The sequence below is a fragment of the Cherax quadricarinatus genome, chromosome 69 (genome assembly GCF_038502225.1).
Source record: "Cherax quadricarinatus isolate ZL_2023a chromosome 69, ASM3850222v1, whole genome shotgun sequence".
In the NCBI taxonomy this organism is placed as follows: domain Eukaryota; kingdom Metazoa; phylum Arthropoda; class Malacostraca; order Decapoda; family Parastacidae; genus Cherax; species Cherax quadricarinatus.
In genome coordinates this window covers 915657-937500 of record NC_091360.1, presented here as the reverse complement: position 1 = coordinate 937500, position 21844 = coordinate 915657, and the positions used below count along the sequence as shown (strand labels likewise).

General features: G+C 38.9%; 1 protein-coding gene across 1 annotated transcript in view; it reads left to right on the top strand.

Moving 5' to 3' along the window:
- Positions 1-16628, top strand: part of dup (double parked) — a 28963-nt gene extending 12335 nt beyond the window's left edge. Inside the window, exons 4-11 of the mRNA XM_070099802.1 lie at positions 95-328; positions 3427-3521; positions 4737-4861; positions 11519-11617; positions 12336-12483; positions 12677-12846; positions 14096-14297; positions 16287-16628. Of these exons, the coding sequence (XP_069955903.1) occupies positions 95-328; positions 3427-3521; positions 4737-4861; positions 11519-11617; positions 12336-12483; positions 12677-12846; positions 14096-14297; positions 16287-16444 (1231 nt within the window). The 3' untranslated portion in view covers positions 16445-16628. The remainder of the gene's footprint in view (positions 1-94; positions 329-3426; positions 3522-4736; positions 4862-11518; positions 11618-12335; positions 12484-12676; positions 12847-14095; positions 14298-16286) is intronic.
- Positions 16629-21844: the final 5216 nt, after the last annotated feature.

Sequence of the window (21844 nt, the reverse complement as noted above, 5' to 3'; positions counted from 1 at the left end):
ATGTTAATGGCTACTGTTGACTGCTTATGCCGTAAATTACAGCATTACAGTTGCTAGTTCAGTTTGACCTTACTGGACTAACATTCTCTTTCAGTCCCCAGAAAACTCCTGTGAAAACTCCAAACAAGACTCCAATTAAAGCTCCTGCATATGAACGCTTCCAGCATTTGGTAGAAAAGCCATCTGAGGAACTTGTGCTACCATATAAATACCGCTTTGTGAAGGAAGTGTTCCGGGCTGTTGACACTGTTGTTTCTCTCCTCCATAACAGACAGGAAGTAATAACATATAGTAAACTGAAGCCAGCTGTACAGGAAATGTTGAGAAGGTATATGCAGGTTTATTAAATTTTTGTTTGACTGAAGTATTACTCTTTTTGGAGGCTACATTTCTCCACTCCACTCATTTTGGATGTCTTATATTAATCCAAAGACGTGTGTAGGAACACCTGAGGTATTTGTGAAAAAAAGAATTCCATATATAGGTTGATATAATATATCCTTCTGCAATAATAACTTGCACTAACTAGCATGTGTTAATGAGAGCATTAATGAAACGTAGATAGAAGAATTTGAAGAATGAGCAAAGAAAATGTAAATACAGTGGACCCCCGCATAACGATGGCATCACATAGCGATTATTTCGCATACCGCTTACTTTAATTGCAAAAATTTTGCCTCACATACCGCTTAAAAACCCGCTTACCGATTTTCGTCCGAGACGCGCTCACATGTTCCGCCGGTGGCATTGTTTACCAGCCAGCCTCCGCGGTAACATCCAAGCATACAATCGGAATATTTCGTATTATTACAGTGTTTTCGGTGCTTTTTCTGGAAAATAAGTGACCATGGGCCCCAAGAAAGCTTCTAGTGCCAACCCTACAGCAATAAGGGTGAGAATTACAATAGAGATGAAGAAAAAGATCATTGATAAGTATGAAAGTGGAGTGCATGTCTCCGAGCTGGCCAGGTTGTATAATAAACCCCAATCAACCATCGCTACTATTGGTGGTACAGCTGCTGCTGCTGCTGCACTGTCAGCTGCTGCTGCTGCTGTAGCACCGTTGTTGGTGTGGCTTATTGAGAATACCAAGAAACAATTAACCCCAGAGGATTTGCCACCCAGGATAACCCAAAAAAGTCAGTGTCATCGAAGACTGTCTAACTTATTTCCATTGGGGTCCTTAATCTTGTCTCCCAGGATGCAACCCACACAAGTCGACTAACACCCAGGTGAACAGGGAAAAATGCCTGGAACTAGTGCTCATATTGGTGAATTTAAAGCCAGCAAAGGTTGGTTTGAGAGATTTAAGAATCGTAGTGGCATACACAGTGTGATAAGGCCTGTTCTGGAAGAAAATGCCAAACAGGACCTACAGTACTCAGGAGGAAAAGGCACTCCCAGGACACAGTGTCTCATCAGTCATTGCTGCATCTTCAATAAAGGTAAGTGTCATTTATTCTTCATTTAGTAGACTAGTACATGCACAATATATACTGTGCATGTACTACTCTACTATTGTGCATGTATCCTTCTCTTTGTGTGTGGGAAAATGTATATTTCATGTGGTAAAAATTTTTTTTTCATACTTTTGGGTGTCTTGCACGGATTAATTTGATTTCCATTATTTCTTATGGGGAAAATTCATTCACATAGCGATTATTTCGCATAACAATTACCCCTCTTGCACGGATTAAAATCGTTAACCGGGGGTCCACTGTATTGAGTATTCCATATACGTAATGTAAAGGTCTTATAGTTGGAGAAAATAAGTACAGTAGCTCGTGATGTGGCACTAGTTGATATTTAGCTAAGGAACCATCTTAACCCTTTGACTGTCGCGGCCGTATATATACGTCTTACGAGGTACCGTGTTTGACGTATATACACTCATAAATTCTAGCGGCTTCAAATCAAGCAGGAGAAAGCTGGTAGGCCCACATGTGAGAGAATGTATCTGTGTGGTCAGTGTGCACCATATAAAAAAATCCTGGAGCACGCAGTGCATAATGAGAAAAAAAAACTGACCGTTTTTTTTTTTTAATTAAAATGCCGAATTTGTGGTCTATTTTCGTATAGTATTTATGGTTGTATTCTCGTTTTCTTGGTCTCATTTGATAGAATGGAAAACATATTATAGAAATAGACGTGATTTTGATTGATTTTACTATAAAAAGAACCTGGAAATGGAGCTCAAAGTAGGGGAAATGTTTGATTTTTGCCAATGTTCAAAAGTAAACAAATGATGTCATTGTCCAATAAATGTCCAACTAGCCATTCTAATATGCAGTCATGAATGGGTTGATGTTATTTATACAATTATTACAGTATTGCAGTAGTCTGCATAATAGTAAGTCTTCTATTTTTTGTTTGAATAAAAATTCAAAATAGAAAGCAAGAGTAATATCAGAGGGGCCTGGAGACATGACTGATGAACAAAGAAAATGTTATTTTAGAGCCAGGAATGTCTGCATTGTTTATTCTGGACCTTATTTTGAAATTGTCATATTTTTTAATTTTCGTGAAATTGGCCAAATTGCAAATTTCTGACCACATTATTGGGTAGTTGAAATCAGTAAATGGGCAGTTTCTTGTACTCAATCGATAGAAAAAATGGAGTTCTAAAGAAATAGCTATGAGTTTGGTCGACTGGAACTACGGAATTAGCCAAAAATAGGGCTCAAAGTGGGCGAAATTGCTGATTTGTAAATATCGCCGAGGTCGCTAACTTCCCGAGAGCATAATTCCGTAAGTTTTCCATCAAATTTCGTTTTTTTGGTGTCATTACAATCGGGAAAAGATTCTCTATCATTTCATAAGAAAAGATAATTTTTTTTTTTTTTAAATTTTGTGACACCAGGAGACACCTCAGGATTGGGGGTTGCGACAGTCAAGGGGTTAAATTGCTAGTTCTTTAGAACTAAGAATTTAAGAGGGTTTGTTTTCAAGATGGTTTGTTTTCAAGTAATCAAGGGGAAGATGGTGAGCAATACACAGTGAAGGAAAACTTGTAGAATTATTTACAGCTATGTTGAACCTCAAAGATTTTTAGTAAAGGTAGGAAAGATAGGTTGATGGAGAGGGCGGGGAGTGTAGATAGTTAACAATATAAAATGGCATGAGACTGTGCTCAGTGCCAGAATGGTTCAAGATGGGATGAATGAACGAAAAATTTATTTCATTGTAAATTAATTTAGGCCAGTGACATTGCTTTTTCAGGGGTTGGAGACTATCTTCATTTTCAATATTTTTTTCAGTACCAAAACTTATATTTTGGTTAGTGGGAAAGAAATCAGAATGAAGTGACTATAAATATTTTAAATTATGTTTTGATGTGTTATACAGTATTGACATCAGTGAGGCTTGTTTGTACATGACTAAATGTTTTATGTTTTAACACCTTGGTAACTGTTGCACATCCAACAGAACGATGCATGAGCATTACCTTGGGCAAGTCAAGACTGTGTTTCCTCTAGCGTATTTCTTCAAGCAAGAAAACATTAGAAATACCAAAAATACAGGTAAAATTTAATTTACTCTATTGTGAAATGCATGACAATTATTTTGTTTTTGGGTGTTTTCTGTGTGTAAATAATTTGTAAATGGTTAAATGAATTTTTTCAGTAATGGAATTCTTCCTTCGTAAGCCATGCATGTCATAAGAGTCGACTAAAATACCGGGAGCAAGGGGCTAGTAATGCCTTCTCCTGTATATATTGCTAAATGTAAAAGAAGAAACTTTCGTTTTTCTTTTTGGGCCACCCCCGTCTCAGTGGGACATGGCCGGTGCATTGAAAGAAGAAAGTATTAGTACAGTAGGACCACCGTATCTGCGAGGGATAAGTTCCAAGGACCTGCCATGAATACCCAAACTGTGATATTAGCAGACCCTATATACATGTATGTCCTATTTATTTATTTTTTTTTTTTTTATTATTTTTTTTTTTTAACAAATCGGCTTTATCCCACTGAGGCGGGGTGGCCCCAAAGGAAAAATGAAAGTTTCTCCTTTTACATTTAGTAATATATACAGGAAAAGGGGTTACTAGCCCCTTGCTCCCGGCATTTTGGTCGCCTCTTACAACATGCATGGCTTATGGAGGAAGAATTTGTTCCACTTCCCCATGGAGGTAAGAGGAAATAAACTAGAAAGAAAATAGAAGAAAACCCAGAGGTGTGTGTATATATATGCTTGTACATGTATGTGTAGTGTGACCTAAGTGTAAGTAGAAGTAGCAAGACGTACCTGAAGTCTTGCATGTGTATGAGAGACCAAAAAAAAAAAAAAAAAACAGCAATCCTACCATTGTTTAAAACAATTGCAGGCTTTCGTTTTACACTCGCTAGGCAGGACGGTAGTACCTCCCTGGGCGGTTGCTGTCTACCAACCTACTACTGTTAATAAGCCTTATACATAACCTATTATAAAGTTTAATTGCTAAATTGTACACGATAAGTGGAGAATTATCACTTTTTCACTGATGGGAAACACTTTGTGGATTCTCTTAGGCTTTGAATTACTGCCAGCTTCTCTATTTTTGTGTAAGAGGTATTTTTTGGGCCACAGTAAACTGCAGATACTGAATCAGTGGATACAGGGGTTCTACTGTACTTCAAATTAACTTAGTTTAATATTGTACATAATGAAGTCTGTTGTGATGAACAACTATGGAATGTAGCAACTTTAGTCCCAGGCTTTGCAGAAAGAAATATTATCATTGAAGTCTGTTTTGCAGGCATTGGAACTGAACCCAAAAATCAATACCAATTAACACTCTCTTGCAACATGAACTACAAGCCGTTGTCCACCCAAAACCTTGCTATGAAGTTTCATGAAGTTGATCATCCTCAGCAACTCAAGGTGGGTTAAATATTGACATATTAACATATAGGTAACAAATAAATTTATTCCATATTTTTAGATGGCATAATAGTACATTAGCATTAGGTATCAGATGGGAAATTAATAGGGAAAGCTTGTTTGTTCTGTTGATTTACCTTTATATTCACTGAGTTTAAGTTCAGTTGTGAAAAGTCTCCAAGAGTTCAGAATGGGTTTTTTTTTTTTTCCTCAGATTTTCAAACATGGCACAGCTGTCTGGCAACTGATATTTTATCATATCTCCATGCTAGTTTAACTCTCCGACCATCTCTTGAGTTGAGGTGACCCCAAAAAAGGAGTTGAAATGCATTCACTGTTATTCATTTGCTGTACTTGTGTAGTTTTAAAGGTTCGAGTCTTAGTACCTGGCTCTACCTCTCGACTTTCTGCTTGCCAGATTTACTCCCTCCTTGCCTCTGGGGCCCTATGGTATTTTATTATTATTATTAACACATCGGCTGATTCCTACCAAGGCAGGGTGGCTCGAAAAAGAAAAACTTTTATCATTCACTCCATCACTGTCTTGCCAGAGGGGTGCTTTACACTACAGTTATAAAACTACAACAGTAACACCCCTCCTTCAGAGTGTACTTCCAGTGTACTTCCTATCTCCAGTACTCAAGTCTGGCCTGCTGGTTTCCCTGAATCCCTTCATGAATGTTACTTTGCTCACACTCCAACAGCACATCAAGTATTAAAACCCATTAGTCTCCATTCACTCCTATCAAGTCCAAGCCCCTCGCACTCAAAACCACCTTTACCCCCCTCCCTCCAACCTTTCTTTGGCTGACCCCTACCCTGCCTTCCCTCCACTACAGATTTTTACACTCTCCAAGTCATTCTGTTTTGTTCCATTCTCTCTACATGTCCGAACCACCTCAGCAACCCCTCCTCGGCCCTCAGGATAATAGTTTTGGTAATCCCGCACCTCCTCCTAATTTCCAAACTATGAATTCACTGCATTATATTCACACCACACATGGCCCTCAGACATGACATCTCCACTGCCTCCAGCCTTTTCCTTGTTGCAACATTCACCACCCATGCTTTACACCCATATAAGAGTGTTGGTATAACTATTCTCTCATACATTACCCTCTTTGCTTCCACGGACAAAGTTCTGTCTCCATAGACTCCTATGTGCACCTCTCGCCCTTTTCCCCTCACCCTTTTTCCCTCGCCCTTTTCCCCTCGTCAGTTCTATGATTCACCGCGTCCTTCATAGACCCATCTGCTGACGTGTCCACTCCTAAATATATGAATACATTCACCTCCTCCATACTCTCTCCCTCCAATCTGATATCCAATCTTTCATCACCTGATCTTTTTGTTATCCTCATCACCTTACTCTTTCCTATATTCACTTGTAATTTTCTTCTTTTACATACCCTACCTAATTCATCCACCAACCTCTGCAACTTCTCTTCAGAATCTCCCAAAAGCACAGTGTCATCAGCAAATTGCAACTGTGACAACTCCCACTCTGTTAGATTCTTTATCTTTTAACTCCACACCTCTTGCCAAGACCCTCGCATTCACTTCTCTGACAACCCCATCTATAAATATATTAAACAACCACGGTGACATCATACATCCTTGTCTAAGGCCTACTTTTACTGGGAAATAATTTCCCTCTTTCCTACATACTCTAACTTGAGCCTCACTATCCTCATAAAAACTCTTCACTGCTTTCAGTAACCTACCTCCTACACCATACACCTGCACTCTCTTTTGACCCCTTTGCCTTTATACAAAAGAACTATGCATGCTCTCTGCCAGTCCCTAGGTACCTTACCCTCTTCCATACATTTTTTTAATAATAGCACCAACCACTCCAAAACTATATCCTCACCTGCTTTTAAGATTTCTATCTTTATCCCATCAGTCCCAGTTGCCTTACCCCTTTTCATTCTACCCACTGCCTCACGAACTTCCCCCACACTTACAACTGGCTCTTCCTCACTTCCACAAGATGTTATTCCTCCTTGCCCTATATACAAAATCACAGCTTCCCTATCTTCGTCAACATTAAACAATTCCTCAAAATATTCCCTCCATCTTCCTGATTCCTCTAACTCCATTTCAAAACTCTCCTCTCCTATTTTTTAACTGTCAAATCAATTTGTTCCCTAGGCTTCCTGAACTTATTAATCTCTCTCCAAACTTTTTCTTATTTTCAATAAAATTTGTTGATAACTTCTCACCTACTCTCTCATTTGCTCTTTTTATATTGCTTCACCACTTTTAACTTCTCTTGTTCTCTCCATATACTCTTCCCTTCTTGCATCACTTCTACTTTGTAAAAACCTCTCATATGCTAACTTTTTCTCCCTTACTACATTCTTTACATCATCATTCCACCAACTGCTCTTCTTCCTTCCTGCACCCAATTTCTTGTAATTACAAACTTCTGCTGAAAACACTAACACTACATTCTTAAACCTATCCCATACGTGTTCAACCCCATTACCTATACTCTCACTAGCCCATCTATCCTCCAATAGTTGTTTATATCTTACCCCAGCTGCCTCCTCTTTTAGTTTATAAACCTTCACCTGTCTCTTGCTTGCTGCTTCTATTTTCCTTTTATCCCATCTACCTTTTACATTCTCTGTAGCTACAACTAAAAAGTAATCTGATATATCTGTGGCCCCTCTCTAAACATGTACATCCTGAAGTCTACTCAATAATCTTTTATCTACCAATACGTAGTCTAACAAACTACTGTCATTACATCCTACATCATTCTTGTATACTTATTTATCCTCTTTTTCATAAAATATGTATTACCTATAACTAAACCCCTCTATAGAAAGTTCAATCAAAGGGCTTCCATTATCATTTACACCTGGCACCCCAAACTTACCTACCACACCCTCTCTAAATGTTTCTTCTACTTTAGCATTTGGGTCCCCTACCACAATTACTCTCACTTGGTTCAAAGGTTCCTATACAATCACTTAACATCTTCCAAAATCTCTCTCTCTACACTCTTCTCTTCTCCTCCAGGTGCATACACACTTATTATGATTCACTTTTCACATCCAACCCTTATTTTAATCCACATAATCCTTGAATTTACACACTTATATTCCCTTTTCTCCTTCCATAACTGATCCTTCAACATTATTGCTACCCCTTCCATAGCTCTTAACTCTCTGATGCTCCTGACTTAATCCCATTTATTTCTCCCCCCTGAAACTTGCCTACCCCCTTCAGCTTGGTTTTGCTGAGGGCTAGGACATCCAACACTTTTCATTCATAACATTAGTACCTATTCTTTAAACTGTGTGAAGCCTGTTTCCACCACTTTTGTACTGAGCATATTTCACTTCCTGACCACTCTGAGATTGAAGAAATACTTCCTTACATCTTTGTGGCTCATCTGTGTCTTCATCTTTCAACTGCGACTCCCAAGTACAGTGGACCCCCGCATACCGTTGGCATCACATAACGTTAAATCCGCATACCGATACATTTTATCGCTAAGATTTTGCCTCGCATACCGCTAAAAAACCCACTCAACGCTATTCGTCCGAGACGCGTCTATGTGAGGCCTGAGCCAGCCTCACATGTTCCGCCGGTGGCATTGTTTACAAGCCAGCCTCCGCGGTAACATCCAAGCATACAATCGGAACATTTCGTATTATTATAGCGTTTTTGGTGATTTTATCTGCAAAATAAGTGACCATGGGCCCCAAGAAAGCTTCTAGTGCCAACCCTGTGGTAAAAAAGGTGAGAAATATTATCGAAATACTGTGGTACCATGGTCAACTGCTGATGCTGCTGCTGCTGTAGTAGTCAGCTGCTGCTGCTGCTGTACCACCATCAGCTGCTGCTGCTGCTGTACCACCATCAGCTGCTGCTGCTGCTGCTGCTGCTGCTGCTGCTGTACCACCATCAGCTGCTGCTGCTGCTGCTGTACCACCATCAGCTGCTGCTGCTGCTGCTGTACCACCATCAGCTGCTGCTGCTGCTGCTGTACCACCATCAGCTGTTGCTGCTGCTGCTGCTGCTGTAGTACCATCTGCTGCTGCTGTAGCACTGTCTGCTGCTGCTGTAGCACTGTCAGCTGCTGCTGCTGCTGCTGCTGTAGCACTGTCAGCTGCTGCTGCTGCTGCTGTAGCACTGTCAGCTGCTGCTGCTGCTGCTGTAGCACAGTCAGCTGCTGCTGCTGCTGTAGCACTGTCAGCTGCTGCTGCTGCTGTAGCACTGTCAGCTGCTGCTGCTGCTGTAGCACTGTCAGCTGCTGCTGCTGCTGTAGCACTGTCAGCTGCTGCTGCTGTAGCACTGTCAGCTGCTGCTGTAGCACCATCAGCTGCTGCTGCTGCTGTAGCACCATCAGCTGCTGCTGCTGCTGCTGTAGCACCGTCTGCTGCTGCTGCTGTAGTACCGTCTGCTGCTGTAGTACCGTCTGCTGCTGCTGTAGCACTGTCTGCTGCTGCTGTAGCACTGTCTGCTGCTGCTGTAGCACTGTCTGCTGCTGCTGTAGCACTGTCAGCTGCTGCTGTAGCACTGTCAGCTGCTGCTGCTGCTGCTGCTGGAGCACTGTCAGCTGCTGCTACTGCTGCTGCTGTAGCACTGTCAGCTGCTACTGCTGCTGCTGTAGCACTGTCAGCTGCTGCTGCTGCTGCTGCTGTAGCACCGTTGTTGGTGTGGCTTATTGAGAATACCAAGAAACAATTAACCCCAGAGGGTTAGCCACCCAGGATAACCCAAAAAAGTCAGTGTCATCGAAGACTGTCTAACTTATTTTCATTGGGGTCCTTAATCTTGTCTCCCAGGATGCAACCCACACCAGTCAACTAACACCCAGGTGAACAGGGAAAAATGCCTGGAACTAGTGCTCATATTGGTGAATTTAAAGCCAGCAAAGGTTGGTTTGAGAGATTTAAGAATCGTAGTGGCATACACAGTGTGATAAGGCCTGTTCTGGAAGAAAATGCCAAACAGGACCTACAGTACTCAGGAGGAAAAGGCACTCCCAGGACACAGTGTCTCATCAGTCATTGCTGCATCTTCAATAAAGGTAAGTGTCATTTATTCTTCATTTAGTAGAGTAGTACATGCGCAATATACTATTGTGCATGTATCCTTCTCTTTGTGTGTAGGAAAATGTATATTTCATGTGGTAAAAAAATTTTTTCATACTTTTGGGTGTCTTACACGGATAAATTTGATTTCCATTATTTCTTATGGGGAAAATTCATTCGCATAACGATAATTTTGCATAACAATGAACTCTCAGGAACGGATTAATATCGTTATGCGGGGGTCCACTGTACTTGTTTCCAGCCTTTCAAGCAGCCTGTTCCTATCTACCCTATGAATTCATTTGAGTATTTTGTGTGCTGATTATCATGTCTTTCTGGCCTTTTGTCCTCCTGTGTTATTAGCTTCAATTCCATTACCCTCTCCTCACAGCTCATACCCCTTGGCTCAGGATCTGTCTTGTCAGAAGTGTGTTGATGTTACTGTTGAGATGGCCATCTGCACTGCAACATCCTCGTTTCTCCTTCAGAGTATAGGCACTATACTTCCCACCTCCAGAATTCAAGTCCTGGAAAAACAGTACATGTGTATATTTGTATACATATCATGTATTTATTGTATTACTAAAAAACATGGATATAGATACCCTGAACATCTTCGTATTCCGTGGAATAATGAAGATAGGAAAACGTTGTTTGCCAATGGTGACACTCTTCAAATTGCTAGTGTTCCCTCATTTAGAATATTGCTCAGTGCGGATGGCGCTATTCAAAGCAAGAGAAATATCAGAGCTGGAACAAATACAGAGACTGTTATAGCTTGCATTGAGTCTTGAACATGTACTCATTGGAGTGGAGGAGAGAGAGACATGGTAATATATTCCTGGAAAGTACTCAAGGACCTGGTCCCAAATCTGCACACTGCCGTAACATACTGGAGTGAGAGATATGAAAGGAAGTGTAAAATATACCCAGTGAGGAGCAGGGGTGCGGTGGGGACAATAAGGGAACATTGTATCAACATCCGGGGTCCCAGACTATTCCGCATCTTACCAGAAGATATCAGAAACATGGCTGGAACAAGTGCAGAATCCTTCAAGAGGAAACTGGACAAGTATCGTCAGGTGCCAGATCAACCAGGCTGTGATGGATATGTGGGGCATTGGGCCTCCAGCAGCAACAGCTTGCCTGGTTGATCAGGCAAGAACTGGACGAGCCTGGCCCATGGCTGGGCTCCAAGAGTAGTTAAACTCTTGAAACTCTTCAAAGGTATAAAGGTAGAGTATCCAGATGGCAACTATTGTGGTAAATCTTGGGAATTTTTTTTTTTTTTACCTCTGTCAGAACTGTAGAGGACTTTTCACCACTGAACTCGGTGGACATCCAGGCTCTGTCGCAGAAAAAAATAGGCTTTCCTTATTTTTTTTTTTTTTCCAAATTGTTACCAATAATTTGCTCTAATACTCTTATACAACAAGAGCCAAAGTGACCTTGAATAAGAGGATGGAGGTAGGGATTTTAAAAATATTTTGTTAAATTCTATACATCTTGAAGAAATAAGATAGTTTATACAAGGCAGTGATGAATGTTATTAAAATATCTATAGATATGCAGTGCTTCAAGTTAATAAGTGTTGTCTTTTCAGTTTCGCAAGATGGATTCCATAGTGATGGTAGAGCGTCGTAATATTTTCCACAACTCTCTGGTGGATATACTGAGGGATCATCATGATCAGTTCCTTCAGGTAAATGTGACTTCTTTTTTTGTAAATTGTGAATAAATAGTTTAGAAATCCAAGTTGATAAATAAGACACTTGTACAACATTTGGGTATCTTTATTCTGGAAAAGTTTTGCCAGCCACTGGCTTCTTCAGTCCAGTGCAGAGAAAGGTGGAAGATGAGGAGTTTGAGGGACTGATGACCTCAAACTCCTCTTCATCTACCACCTTTCACTGCATTGAACCGAAGAAGCCACTGGCTGGCAGAACATTTCAATAATAAAGATACCCAAATGTTGCATAGGTGTTTCATATATCAACTTGTAAATTATCTACTTGAAGCTACAGGAGCAGTGTTCTATTTTTGTGGTGTCATGTCTTCTGTATTGTTCATCACACAGTTTTTTTAAATTTCCAATGGTTGTAATACTAACATTCTCTTGTAATTCATTCCATTGATCCACTGCCACTATTACTAAGGTGTATTGCATAAACTGTTTTGTAAATTATGTTCTGTTACTTTGCAGTTGCTGTAATTATCTTATTATTGTACATTGGCAAGATGTCTTAAGATTGCAGCATTTCTTTTGAGATTAAAAAAAATTGTATTGTACCCAGTCATTCTTTTCATTAATTTTTTTTTTTTTTTTCCCATATTCTGCAGTCATTCCTAGTATGTCTCCACCACCTTGGGGTCTAGTGTCTTTCCATACCATTTTCAAAAGAACAACTTTCTATTAACAGTCCCTGGATCCTCCCATCATGAGTTCTGGCATGAACATAAAGAGATGGCACCCAGAATTTCCTTTGGAAGATGTGCCAGATATTGAGCCCTCTCTTCTGCCCCAACCACCAATCAGAGAGACACTGGAAACTGCCAGAGATGTTCTTGGTAAGTATATGAGCTTTTAAAATAGTAAAAAAGAGATAAACAAACATAATTAAAGAAATGGCATTAGGGATCTTTATTGCATGGTTAATAAAGCAATACTAGTTTTGGCATTTCACATTTCCCAAAGAATTTAGTAAGTAAAGATATTTAAATTTGTTAGTGTTTTGAAGTTCACATTTCTTGTTTTGTTTAGATAAGGCACAGGACCTCTTTGCTGTCAATCATCGTATGGAGAAAGCGGTAAAAGAAGCTGCAGCAAAGACTCCTGTTAAAGTGGAATCTGCGATGCTACCAGCATCTTCGACACCGCCAGCCTACATATCTATAGCTCTGAAGGGTGTCTCAACTTCATTACTGGAGAAAGTAAGTTTCCTTCTGTATGTACAATGTATCACTTTTTTTTTTCCTCATCTTTTCTACTTTTTTTGCCCTGGTTTAGAGTATGCTTCAGTAATAATATGCCAAGGGTACCAAATGGCACTAGACGAACATCATAGGCCAAAATGAATTTTGTACATAGCTGATAATTAAGTTGTGGTATAGTGTGGCCCCGCTTATATGGCAGGTTAGGTTCCAGGCTACTGTCATAAAGCAAATTGCCCTTTTTTTCTCTTAAATGCATATAAATGCCTGATAACATGTTTACACTATCATATATTAAGTTAGAAATAGAACATAACCACTGTCTTTGTAGAGCCTTCCAGATATGACAGTTTAGATGTCACCCCAAACAGCCAATATCCCAAACCCCTCCTTTAAAGTACAGGCATTGTACTTCCCACCTCCAGGACTCTAGTCCAACTAACTGGTTTCCCTGCTCATACTCCAACAGCTCATCAGGCCCCAAAAACCATTAGTTTCCATTCACTCGTATCTAACACTTAGGCTTATTGTGTCTTCAATACTAGTGAGACACTTGTAGCTACTACTCCTTTGTAGCAATGCCATTTAGTTATTTTAATGTACTTGCAAGCCAGCACAGTGTGTGAGTTTTAGGTACAGGTACATGAAAGTACACTTATCAGTAGTATCTTAGCTATAGACATACCTTGCTCACTGAGTTTAATCATTTCTAACTTTGCACTTAAAGTAAGATACTTATGACTCCTATTTTTATCACAACTACCCTTAGATGTCATTGTAACACAAAAAGAGTGTATATAAAATACTCAATAACTTTAAAACACTTGAAACTTTGGAAAGTTTCCAGACATTTTTGAGAGAGACATGGAGCTCACAGAGGATGTAAACAGAGAGAGAGTGGCATGTTGATGCTGTAATAGTGAATCAGGAGCTGTATAACTGAAATTTTGTGTATAATTTTAATGTCCGTATTTGCAAAGCACCATAAAATGAAGCGCTGTAAAGCAGGGCCTGCCTGTATTCCCATGGTTTTTCTTGAATTTTGTGTACTGTTAATATTTTAATTTTCTGTACATGCACCCATATGCTGGTGAAGGGCTCTCAGGATCTAAGGAGTTTTAGCTACTATACCCTTGTAGCAAACCTAATTACTTGCCATTCCTCAGGTACTAAATGATATATCACTTAGTTTAGCACTTTCCCATGAATATAATAGTATACATGTAATTAATTGTCTTTGGTATTCTAGATTCGTGCCAGAGAAGCAGCCAAGTCTGCCAGAGACATGACCCGAAGCAGCAACGAAAATAAGGAGTTGGAGATGCTCTCTAGATTACCAGAAATGTCCAGGATCATCCGTAACTCTTTTATCACAGAAAAGAAAGCTGCTCTTCCCTGGGAGGTTGTGACTGCAAAAGTCACTGCTAGCTACTCTTCTATGCTTAGTGCAAGTATGTTAAGTAATTTTAATTCTTATGAGGTGCTGTAGAAATAAAAGTACAGATAAAGGAGACCTTTATTATTACAAAAAGAATAAAAAGTCACAATACTGTGACTGGAACAATACACACACATCCAGCACATAGGAGAAAGAAACTTATGATGACTTTCAGTCTGACATGGGCCCATAACTAGTCACACACTGTTACACAAATAACCCGCACATAAAAGAGAGAAGCTTACGACGACGTTTCGGTCCGACTTGGACCATTGACAAAGTCACACTAACCAGAAGTGGAGCAGGACGGCTATATATAGGCAGGAAGAGGTGGTGGTGGTAGTAGTAGTAGTAGTACAAGAATGGTATATAATACTATATAATATAATACTGTTAGTTTCTCAAGGGTTTTAAGAGTAAGCTACCACCATGTTTTGTTGATGTTCTTTTAACTTATTATTAAACAGTAAACTTAGGTCTTTCTCTTATTTGAGTAATCTATTGGGAGACTTTTTTTTTTTTTTTTTTTAGCTCTCATTCACTCTTTATATTTTTTAATAATTCAGTGGATAATAAAGTCCCTACTATGTTTTTGCCTACTAATTTGATTATGAGGGACAAATAGGTTTAATGTACAGCTCCAGGATTTTCAAATGCATATGGAGTTTGAAACAGAGAGAGGATTTGTGTTTGAATGGAAGGGGTGTGTAGAGAAGGATTTTGAACATTACTTGTATTAATTTTAGAGGCACTAACAATTTTTGTTTCTGGTTTTGAGGAGTTTACTAGTTTGTCACACTAGTTCTTTACTATTTCTCTGTTAAAAATATTATTTATATTGCTTGAATAATAAAAGAAAGACAGCAAGAGATCAGGAGTTTGAAAATATCCAGTTTAAGACCAGAATAGTACAAATTAACATTCTTTCCCTACATGGGATTGAACTTTGTTGTGGAAGGTGCCTTAATGAATGTTGTATTGTACATAGGGCACGAAGAATGTTTGGTGTAGCATAATCATTATTGAATAAGGCAGATCGTAGTCCTGTGGTCGGTTCTTCAGCCCTCAACTGTAGAACTTGGGCTCAATCCTGGGCAGGATGAAATTATTAGCACATTTCCTTACACTGTTTCCCATATTCACCTAACGGTAAATAGGCACCTGGGTGACAGTCTGTCTTTGAGAGTGTAGTAATGTACTCGTGCTATACAAATAGTTATTGCTGCGGACTTACTGGTTCCATTTTTGTTTGAAATAAGTACACTATAAATTTATTTATGGCAAAAACACATGCAGAATTAGATCTTCATTAGTATGATTTTTTATCCTACATGAGGTTTTATCAAGTACTTGAAGCTTTCTTTCAACACACTGGCTGTATCCCACCGAGGCGGGGTGGCCCAAAAGGAAAAACGAAAGTTTCTCCTTTTACATTTAGTAATATATACAGGAGAAGAGGTTACTAGCCCCTTGCTCCAGGCATTTTAGTCGCCTCCTACAACACGCATGGCTTACGGAGGAAGAATTCTGTTCCACTTCCCCATGGAGGTAAGAGAAAATAAACAAGAACAAGAACTAGTAAGAAAATAGAAGAAAACCCAGAGGGGTGTGTATATATATGCTTGTACATGTATGTGTAGTGTGACCTAAGTGTAAGTAGAAGTAGCAAGACGTACCTGAAACCTTGCATGTTTGAGACAAAAATGGACACCAGCAATCCTACCATCATGTAAAACAATTACAGGCTTTCGTTTTACACTCACTTGGCAGGACGGTAGTACCGCCCTGGGCAGTTGCTATCTACCAACCTACTACCTAGAACTTTTATGTTGGTGAAATATCTTAGTGCTAGTAAAGGCCTTTTGCTTTGTCATTTTACCACTTATTGGCTGTGCCATACTTAACATTTATATATGCTCAAAAAACTTCTAATTTTTTTCCTGTATCCCTCTTCCCATTCTCTTTTTATACCCCTAAAGTAACTTTTTGTTAATGCTTTCAGGTGAGGTGGACAGTCACATACATCTGCTGATAAAGGAGGTTCCTGGGTGGTGTACAGTGCACAAAGTACGCAGCGGCATCTTTTTGAAGATCGATAAGACGGAGCAGCTGAGCAATGTAATTGACAAGCTAGAGTCAATTGTCAAGCAGCGCAAGTGAGCGATGTAAGACAAACTGTGAATTGTCATACTGCAAGTGATTCCTTCTTGAGAATTGACGAGATGTTTTGAATATGTTTTACCCATAATTATATACATTGTTTACAGTAGGTTGAAATGTTATGTGAATGCTTTTATATTATGATTCTTTAAAGCACTGCCTTCATATTATTAATCATTAGTAGTGTGTTTTGTGATTCATTTATGCTGTAAACAATATGGATCAAGTACAGTACTTCATTGTACTAAAGATTTTCTTAATGCTTTTAATAATTTCAAACACTCCTTTTTTATTTTTTTTAATTGTTTCTTCATTTAACTTCAGTGGTATAATTTAATTTATAAATTATTAAACTGCAGATTAATTGCCTGGTTTAGCATATTGATGGGATGGAGGAAAGGTACACAGAAATTAAACTGTGCCTTTTATCAGGTGGTATTAGTCAGTGAATGCCATTGTTGAGTACTGTGTAATCTCTATGTACAAAGTGATTATAAGTGTGTTAATTACTGTATCTTAGAAATCTGAACCTAGAAAATAATTTGCATTTTTTGTGACAGACATTTTCTGACAGTGCTGTATATTGCTGAAAGACAAGTAACAAATAGGATATTTAAGCAGTGTAGTTTTTATTGTGAAATTAAGGTTAATATAATTTTTGAATGGTGCATATTTGTGACTAAACTCCAATCTGCAAATCGAACATAAACATCCAAGAACAAAAGTTATTTTGTAACCAGTTGACATTGACATTCTTTCTGACCAGTGTTGGCGACATGAATAGATTTGGTGAATGCCATTATTGTTTTATTTTAATTGGCTCATATTTCCAGTAGGAAGAAGATATCAGATGTTGATTTAATTTTAACTTTATCAAAAACATGTACTGTACATAGTGCCTTGTGAATTTTTTAAGTCTTATAATGGAATTGTGACTGTCCAGGACACACACGTGCCAAGTGGCAGCTGAGTGCTCATAATTCATAATCCATCTTTTTGTAAATATTTCTAAGTAATTTTTTTACTTTGTTGCTGAAGTTAGTGTGCCATCAGTTTGTGGAATACTTTAAAAGGTGTACTATAATTTAGGCTCTTACTAGTGTTGACATTCAAAGTGCACTTGTGTGTGTGTATATATAGGCTATGTGCATTCATTTTTCTATGACTTAATTGTATAAATTTGATACTTAAAAATTATGAACAAAGTTAATGAGTTTTCTTTACCATTGGCTGTAAAATGCTTACATGTCTAAAATAAATTTTACTACATGGATACAACACTAATTGTAACTAGAAGACCACTAATTATATTATGATTATATTTAGTCCTTGAAATAAGCATGAATCAGTTAATTAATCTTACCTTGGCTTGATACCCTCCCTTATAAAGCTTGGACAGTCTTGATTTTTCATTTTAATCATAGGGAAGGCATTCAAGTTCATAAGAATAGGGTGGTTAATTACCAGCTCCTGGGATCAAGAGCTCCTCAGGAGCATCAAGGAGATTCCTTTGAGAGGAGTCATACTGTTTTAAGTACTAAACCTACAAGGGGGAGCAATAATAATGTACAGGTACTCCTCATTAAACAACCTACTTGTTTAATAACTGCTTGGACTTGAGACCAGCTCTCCGACCAGTTGGTATTGTATGCTATACGAGAATTTTGGTCGTGGAAACGGAAGCGCGGCGGTGTTATGAGTCGAGCATTAGTCTCGGTCTCACTTTTGCAGTCGGTCTGCTCTCTACACTCCCCTCAAGGAAGGTTCCTTGATGTTGGTGAGGGGCTCTTGGTCTAGGTAATTGGATCTGTGCTCCAGTTCCCCGAATTAAGCCTGAATACCTTCCACATCCCCCCCCCCCCACCCACACAGGCGCAGTATAATCCTATGGGTTTAGCGCTTCCCCCTTTATTATAATAATAATGCTCTCTACACTAGCATTCTCAATCTCCAAGACTACATATTTCATCTATAATGCCTAGTTCTATTTTTAATGTACTAAAGATGTTATAAATGGTGCAAAGGTGACATTAAAACATCTAAAAATGGTTGACAATTTGCTTACTGACCTCTTAGGAACAGAACAAGGTTGTTAAGCGAGTAGTATCTGTATTCCCTCCCTCTCGGCTGACTTAGTTTTCCAGTCTACTATTAGAATTATCTGACTTGGTTAAAGCACTTTTTGTGGCATTTGGAAGGGTATGTAAAAGAAGGAAATTAAAAATGAATGTAGGAAAGAGCAAGGTGATAAGGGTAAAAAATTTAGGAAATGAAAGATTGGAGGGAGGGACCATGGAGGAAGTTGAATGTATTCAAATATTTGGGAGTGGACTTGGCAATAGATAGGTCTATGAAAGATGAGGTGAATCATAGAATTGAGGGATAAAAGGTGAGTGGTACACTGAGGAGTCTGGAGACAAAGAACATTATCCATGGAAGCAAAGAGGGGAATATATGAGAGTATAGTGGTACCAATGCTCTTATGTGGGTGTGATGTATAGGTGGTGAACGTTGCAACAAGAAGGCTGGTGGCAATGTGCGGTGCGAATATAATGCAGAGAATCCGTAGCTTGGAAATTAGGAGGTGTGGAATTGCTAAAAGTATTATCTAGAGGATAGAGGAAGGGTTGTTGAGGTGGTTTCGACATTCAGAGAGGATGGAACGAAACAGAATGACTTAAAGGGCATATAAACCTGTAGTAGAAGGAATGCATGGTAGGGGTCATTCTAGTTTGAAAGGGTGGAGAGGGGTTAAAAGAGGTTTTGCATGCAAGGGCCCCTCAAAGGAGGTTCCTTGATGCTTGTGAGGGGGCTCTTGATCTAGGGAATTGGATCTGTGCTCCAGTTCCCTGAATTGAGTCTGAATAACTTCCATCCCCCCACAGGTGCTATATAATCCTATGGGTTTAGTGCTCCCCCATGATAATAATACGTGCAAGGGGCTTGGACTTCTAACATGCTCATACACGCTTGCTGGAAGTCCAAGCCCCTCACCCACAAAACCTCCTTTACCCCATCCCTCCAACCTTTACGGGGACGACCCCTACCCCGCCTTCCTTCCCCTACAGATTTATACGCTCTCCAAGTCATTCTACTTTGTCCCATTCTCTCTAAATGACCAAACCACCTCAACAACCCCTCTTCAGCCCTCTGACTAATACTTTTACTAACCCTACACCTCCAAATTTCCACACTACGAATTCCCTGCATAATATTTACACCACACATTGCCCTTAGACATGACATCTCAACTGCAGCTGCCTCCTTGCTGCACCATTTACAATCCATGCTTCACATCTATATAAGAACGTTGGTACCACTATACTCTCGTACATTCCCTTCTTTGCCTCCATGGATAATGTTTTTTTGTCTCCACAGATACCCTAGTGCACCACTCACCTTTTCTCTTTCATCAATTCTGTGGTTTACTTTATCCTTCATAAACCCATCCACCAAGTCAATTCCCAAATATTTGAACACATTCACTTCTTCCATACTCTCTCCCTCCAATGTGATATCCAATGTTTCCTTAAATAAATCGTTTCATACCTTCACCTTACTCCTGTTTATATTCACTTTCAACTTTCTTCCTTTACACATACTCCTAACTCGTCAACTACCCTTGGCAACTTCAGAATCTCTCACAAGCACAGTATCACCAGCAAAAAATAACTGTTAATTCCCATTTTGTATTTGAATCTGCATAATTTAATCCCAACCCTCTCCCTGACATCCTAGCATTTACTTCTTTTACAACCCCATCTATAAATATGTTAAACAACCCTAGTGACATTTCACAACCCTGTCTAAGGCTACTTTTACTGGGAAGTAATCTCCTCTCCTACACACCCTAACCTGAGCCTCACTATCCTCATAAAAACTCTTTACAGCATTTAATAACTTACCACCTATTCCATACACTCGCAACATCTGGCACATTACTCCCCTATCCACCCTATCATAAGCCTTTCCTAAATTCATAAATGCAATGAAAACTTCCCTACATTTATCTAATTATTGTTCACTTATATGCTTCAATGTAAACACTTGGTCTACACATCCCCTACCCATTCTAAAGCCTCCTTGCTCATCTGCAATCCTGTTCTCTGTCTAACTTCTAATTCTTTCAGTAATAACCCTACCATACACTTATACTCAGTAGGCTTATTCCCGTATAATTTTTACCCTCTCTTTCGTCCCCCTTCCTTTTATATAAAGGAACTATGCATGCTCTCTGCCTGTCCCTAGGTACCTTCCCATCTTTCATACATTTATTGAACAAAAGTACCAACCACACACACGCACACACACACGGGGGGCCTCGCTTATACAGCAGGTTAGGTTCTGGGCTACTGCTGTAAGGCAAAAAATCACTGTAAAGTGAAACATGGCTTTTCTTTTTCACTTTCAAATGCATGCAAAAGCCTGATAACATGTTTACACTATCATATAACAGAAAGTCCGAATAAATACAGAATGGGTATAATTGAAAACTGCTGCTGACGGAATATGAACCGGTGGTGGAGACAGTAGAGCATCGGACTGTCAATTTACAGACTGCGGTTCATATCCCTGTATATATCCCCTGTATACATACATTATATATATATATATATATATATATATATTATATATATATATATATATATATATATATATATATATATATATATATATATATATATATATATATATATAGTACAATGCCTGCACTTTAAAGGAGGGGTTTGGGATATTGGCAGTTTGGAGGGATATGTTGTGTATCTTTATATGTGTATGCTTCTAGACTGTTGTATTCTGAGCACCTCTGCAAAAACAGTGATAATGTGCGAGTGTGGTGAAAGTGTTGAATGATGATGAAAGTATTTTCTTTTTGGGGATTTTCTTTCTTTTTTGGGTCACCCTGCCTCGGTGGGAGACGACCAACTTGTTGAAATATATATATATATATATATATATATATATATATATATATATATATATATATATATATATATATATATATGCAAAACAACCACTCTGAAAGAATAGAGAAATTCCAAGCGCTTTCGTGACTACTCACATTATCAAGGAACTATGAAAGTAAAGCATCCAAGGAAGGTATATAAGGGGTCTGGCCAACACCTCACTATCAGATCCCACAACGGTTAAACACCTGACGCGCGCCAGCCCAACTAGACAGGTCCTTTACACAACCCACCAACAAACTATTCTACCCAAGAAAATTTAAAAAATATTATTTGTCCAGTGTATTATTAAATTCTTCCCAAATTCTATTAATTATAAATGGATCTAATTTATATAAACCAAAGGAAATTAGATCTATTTATAATTAATAGAATTTGGGAAGAATTTAATAATACACTGGACAAATAATAATTTTTAAATTTTCTTGGGTAG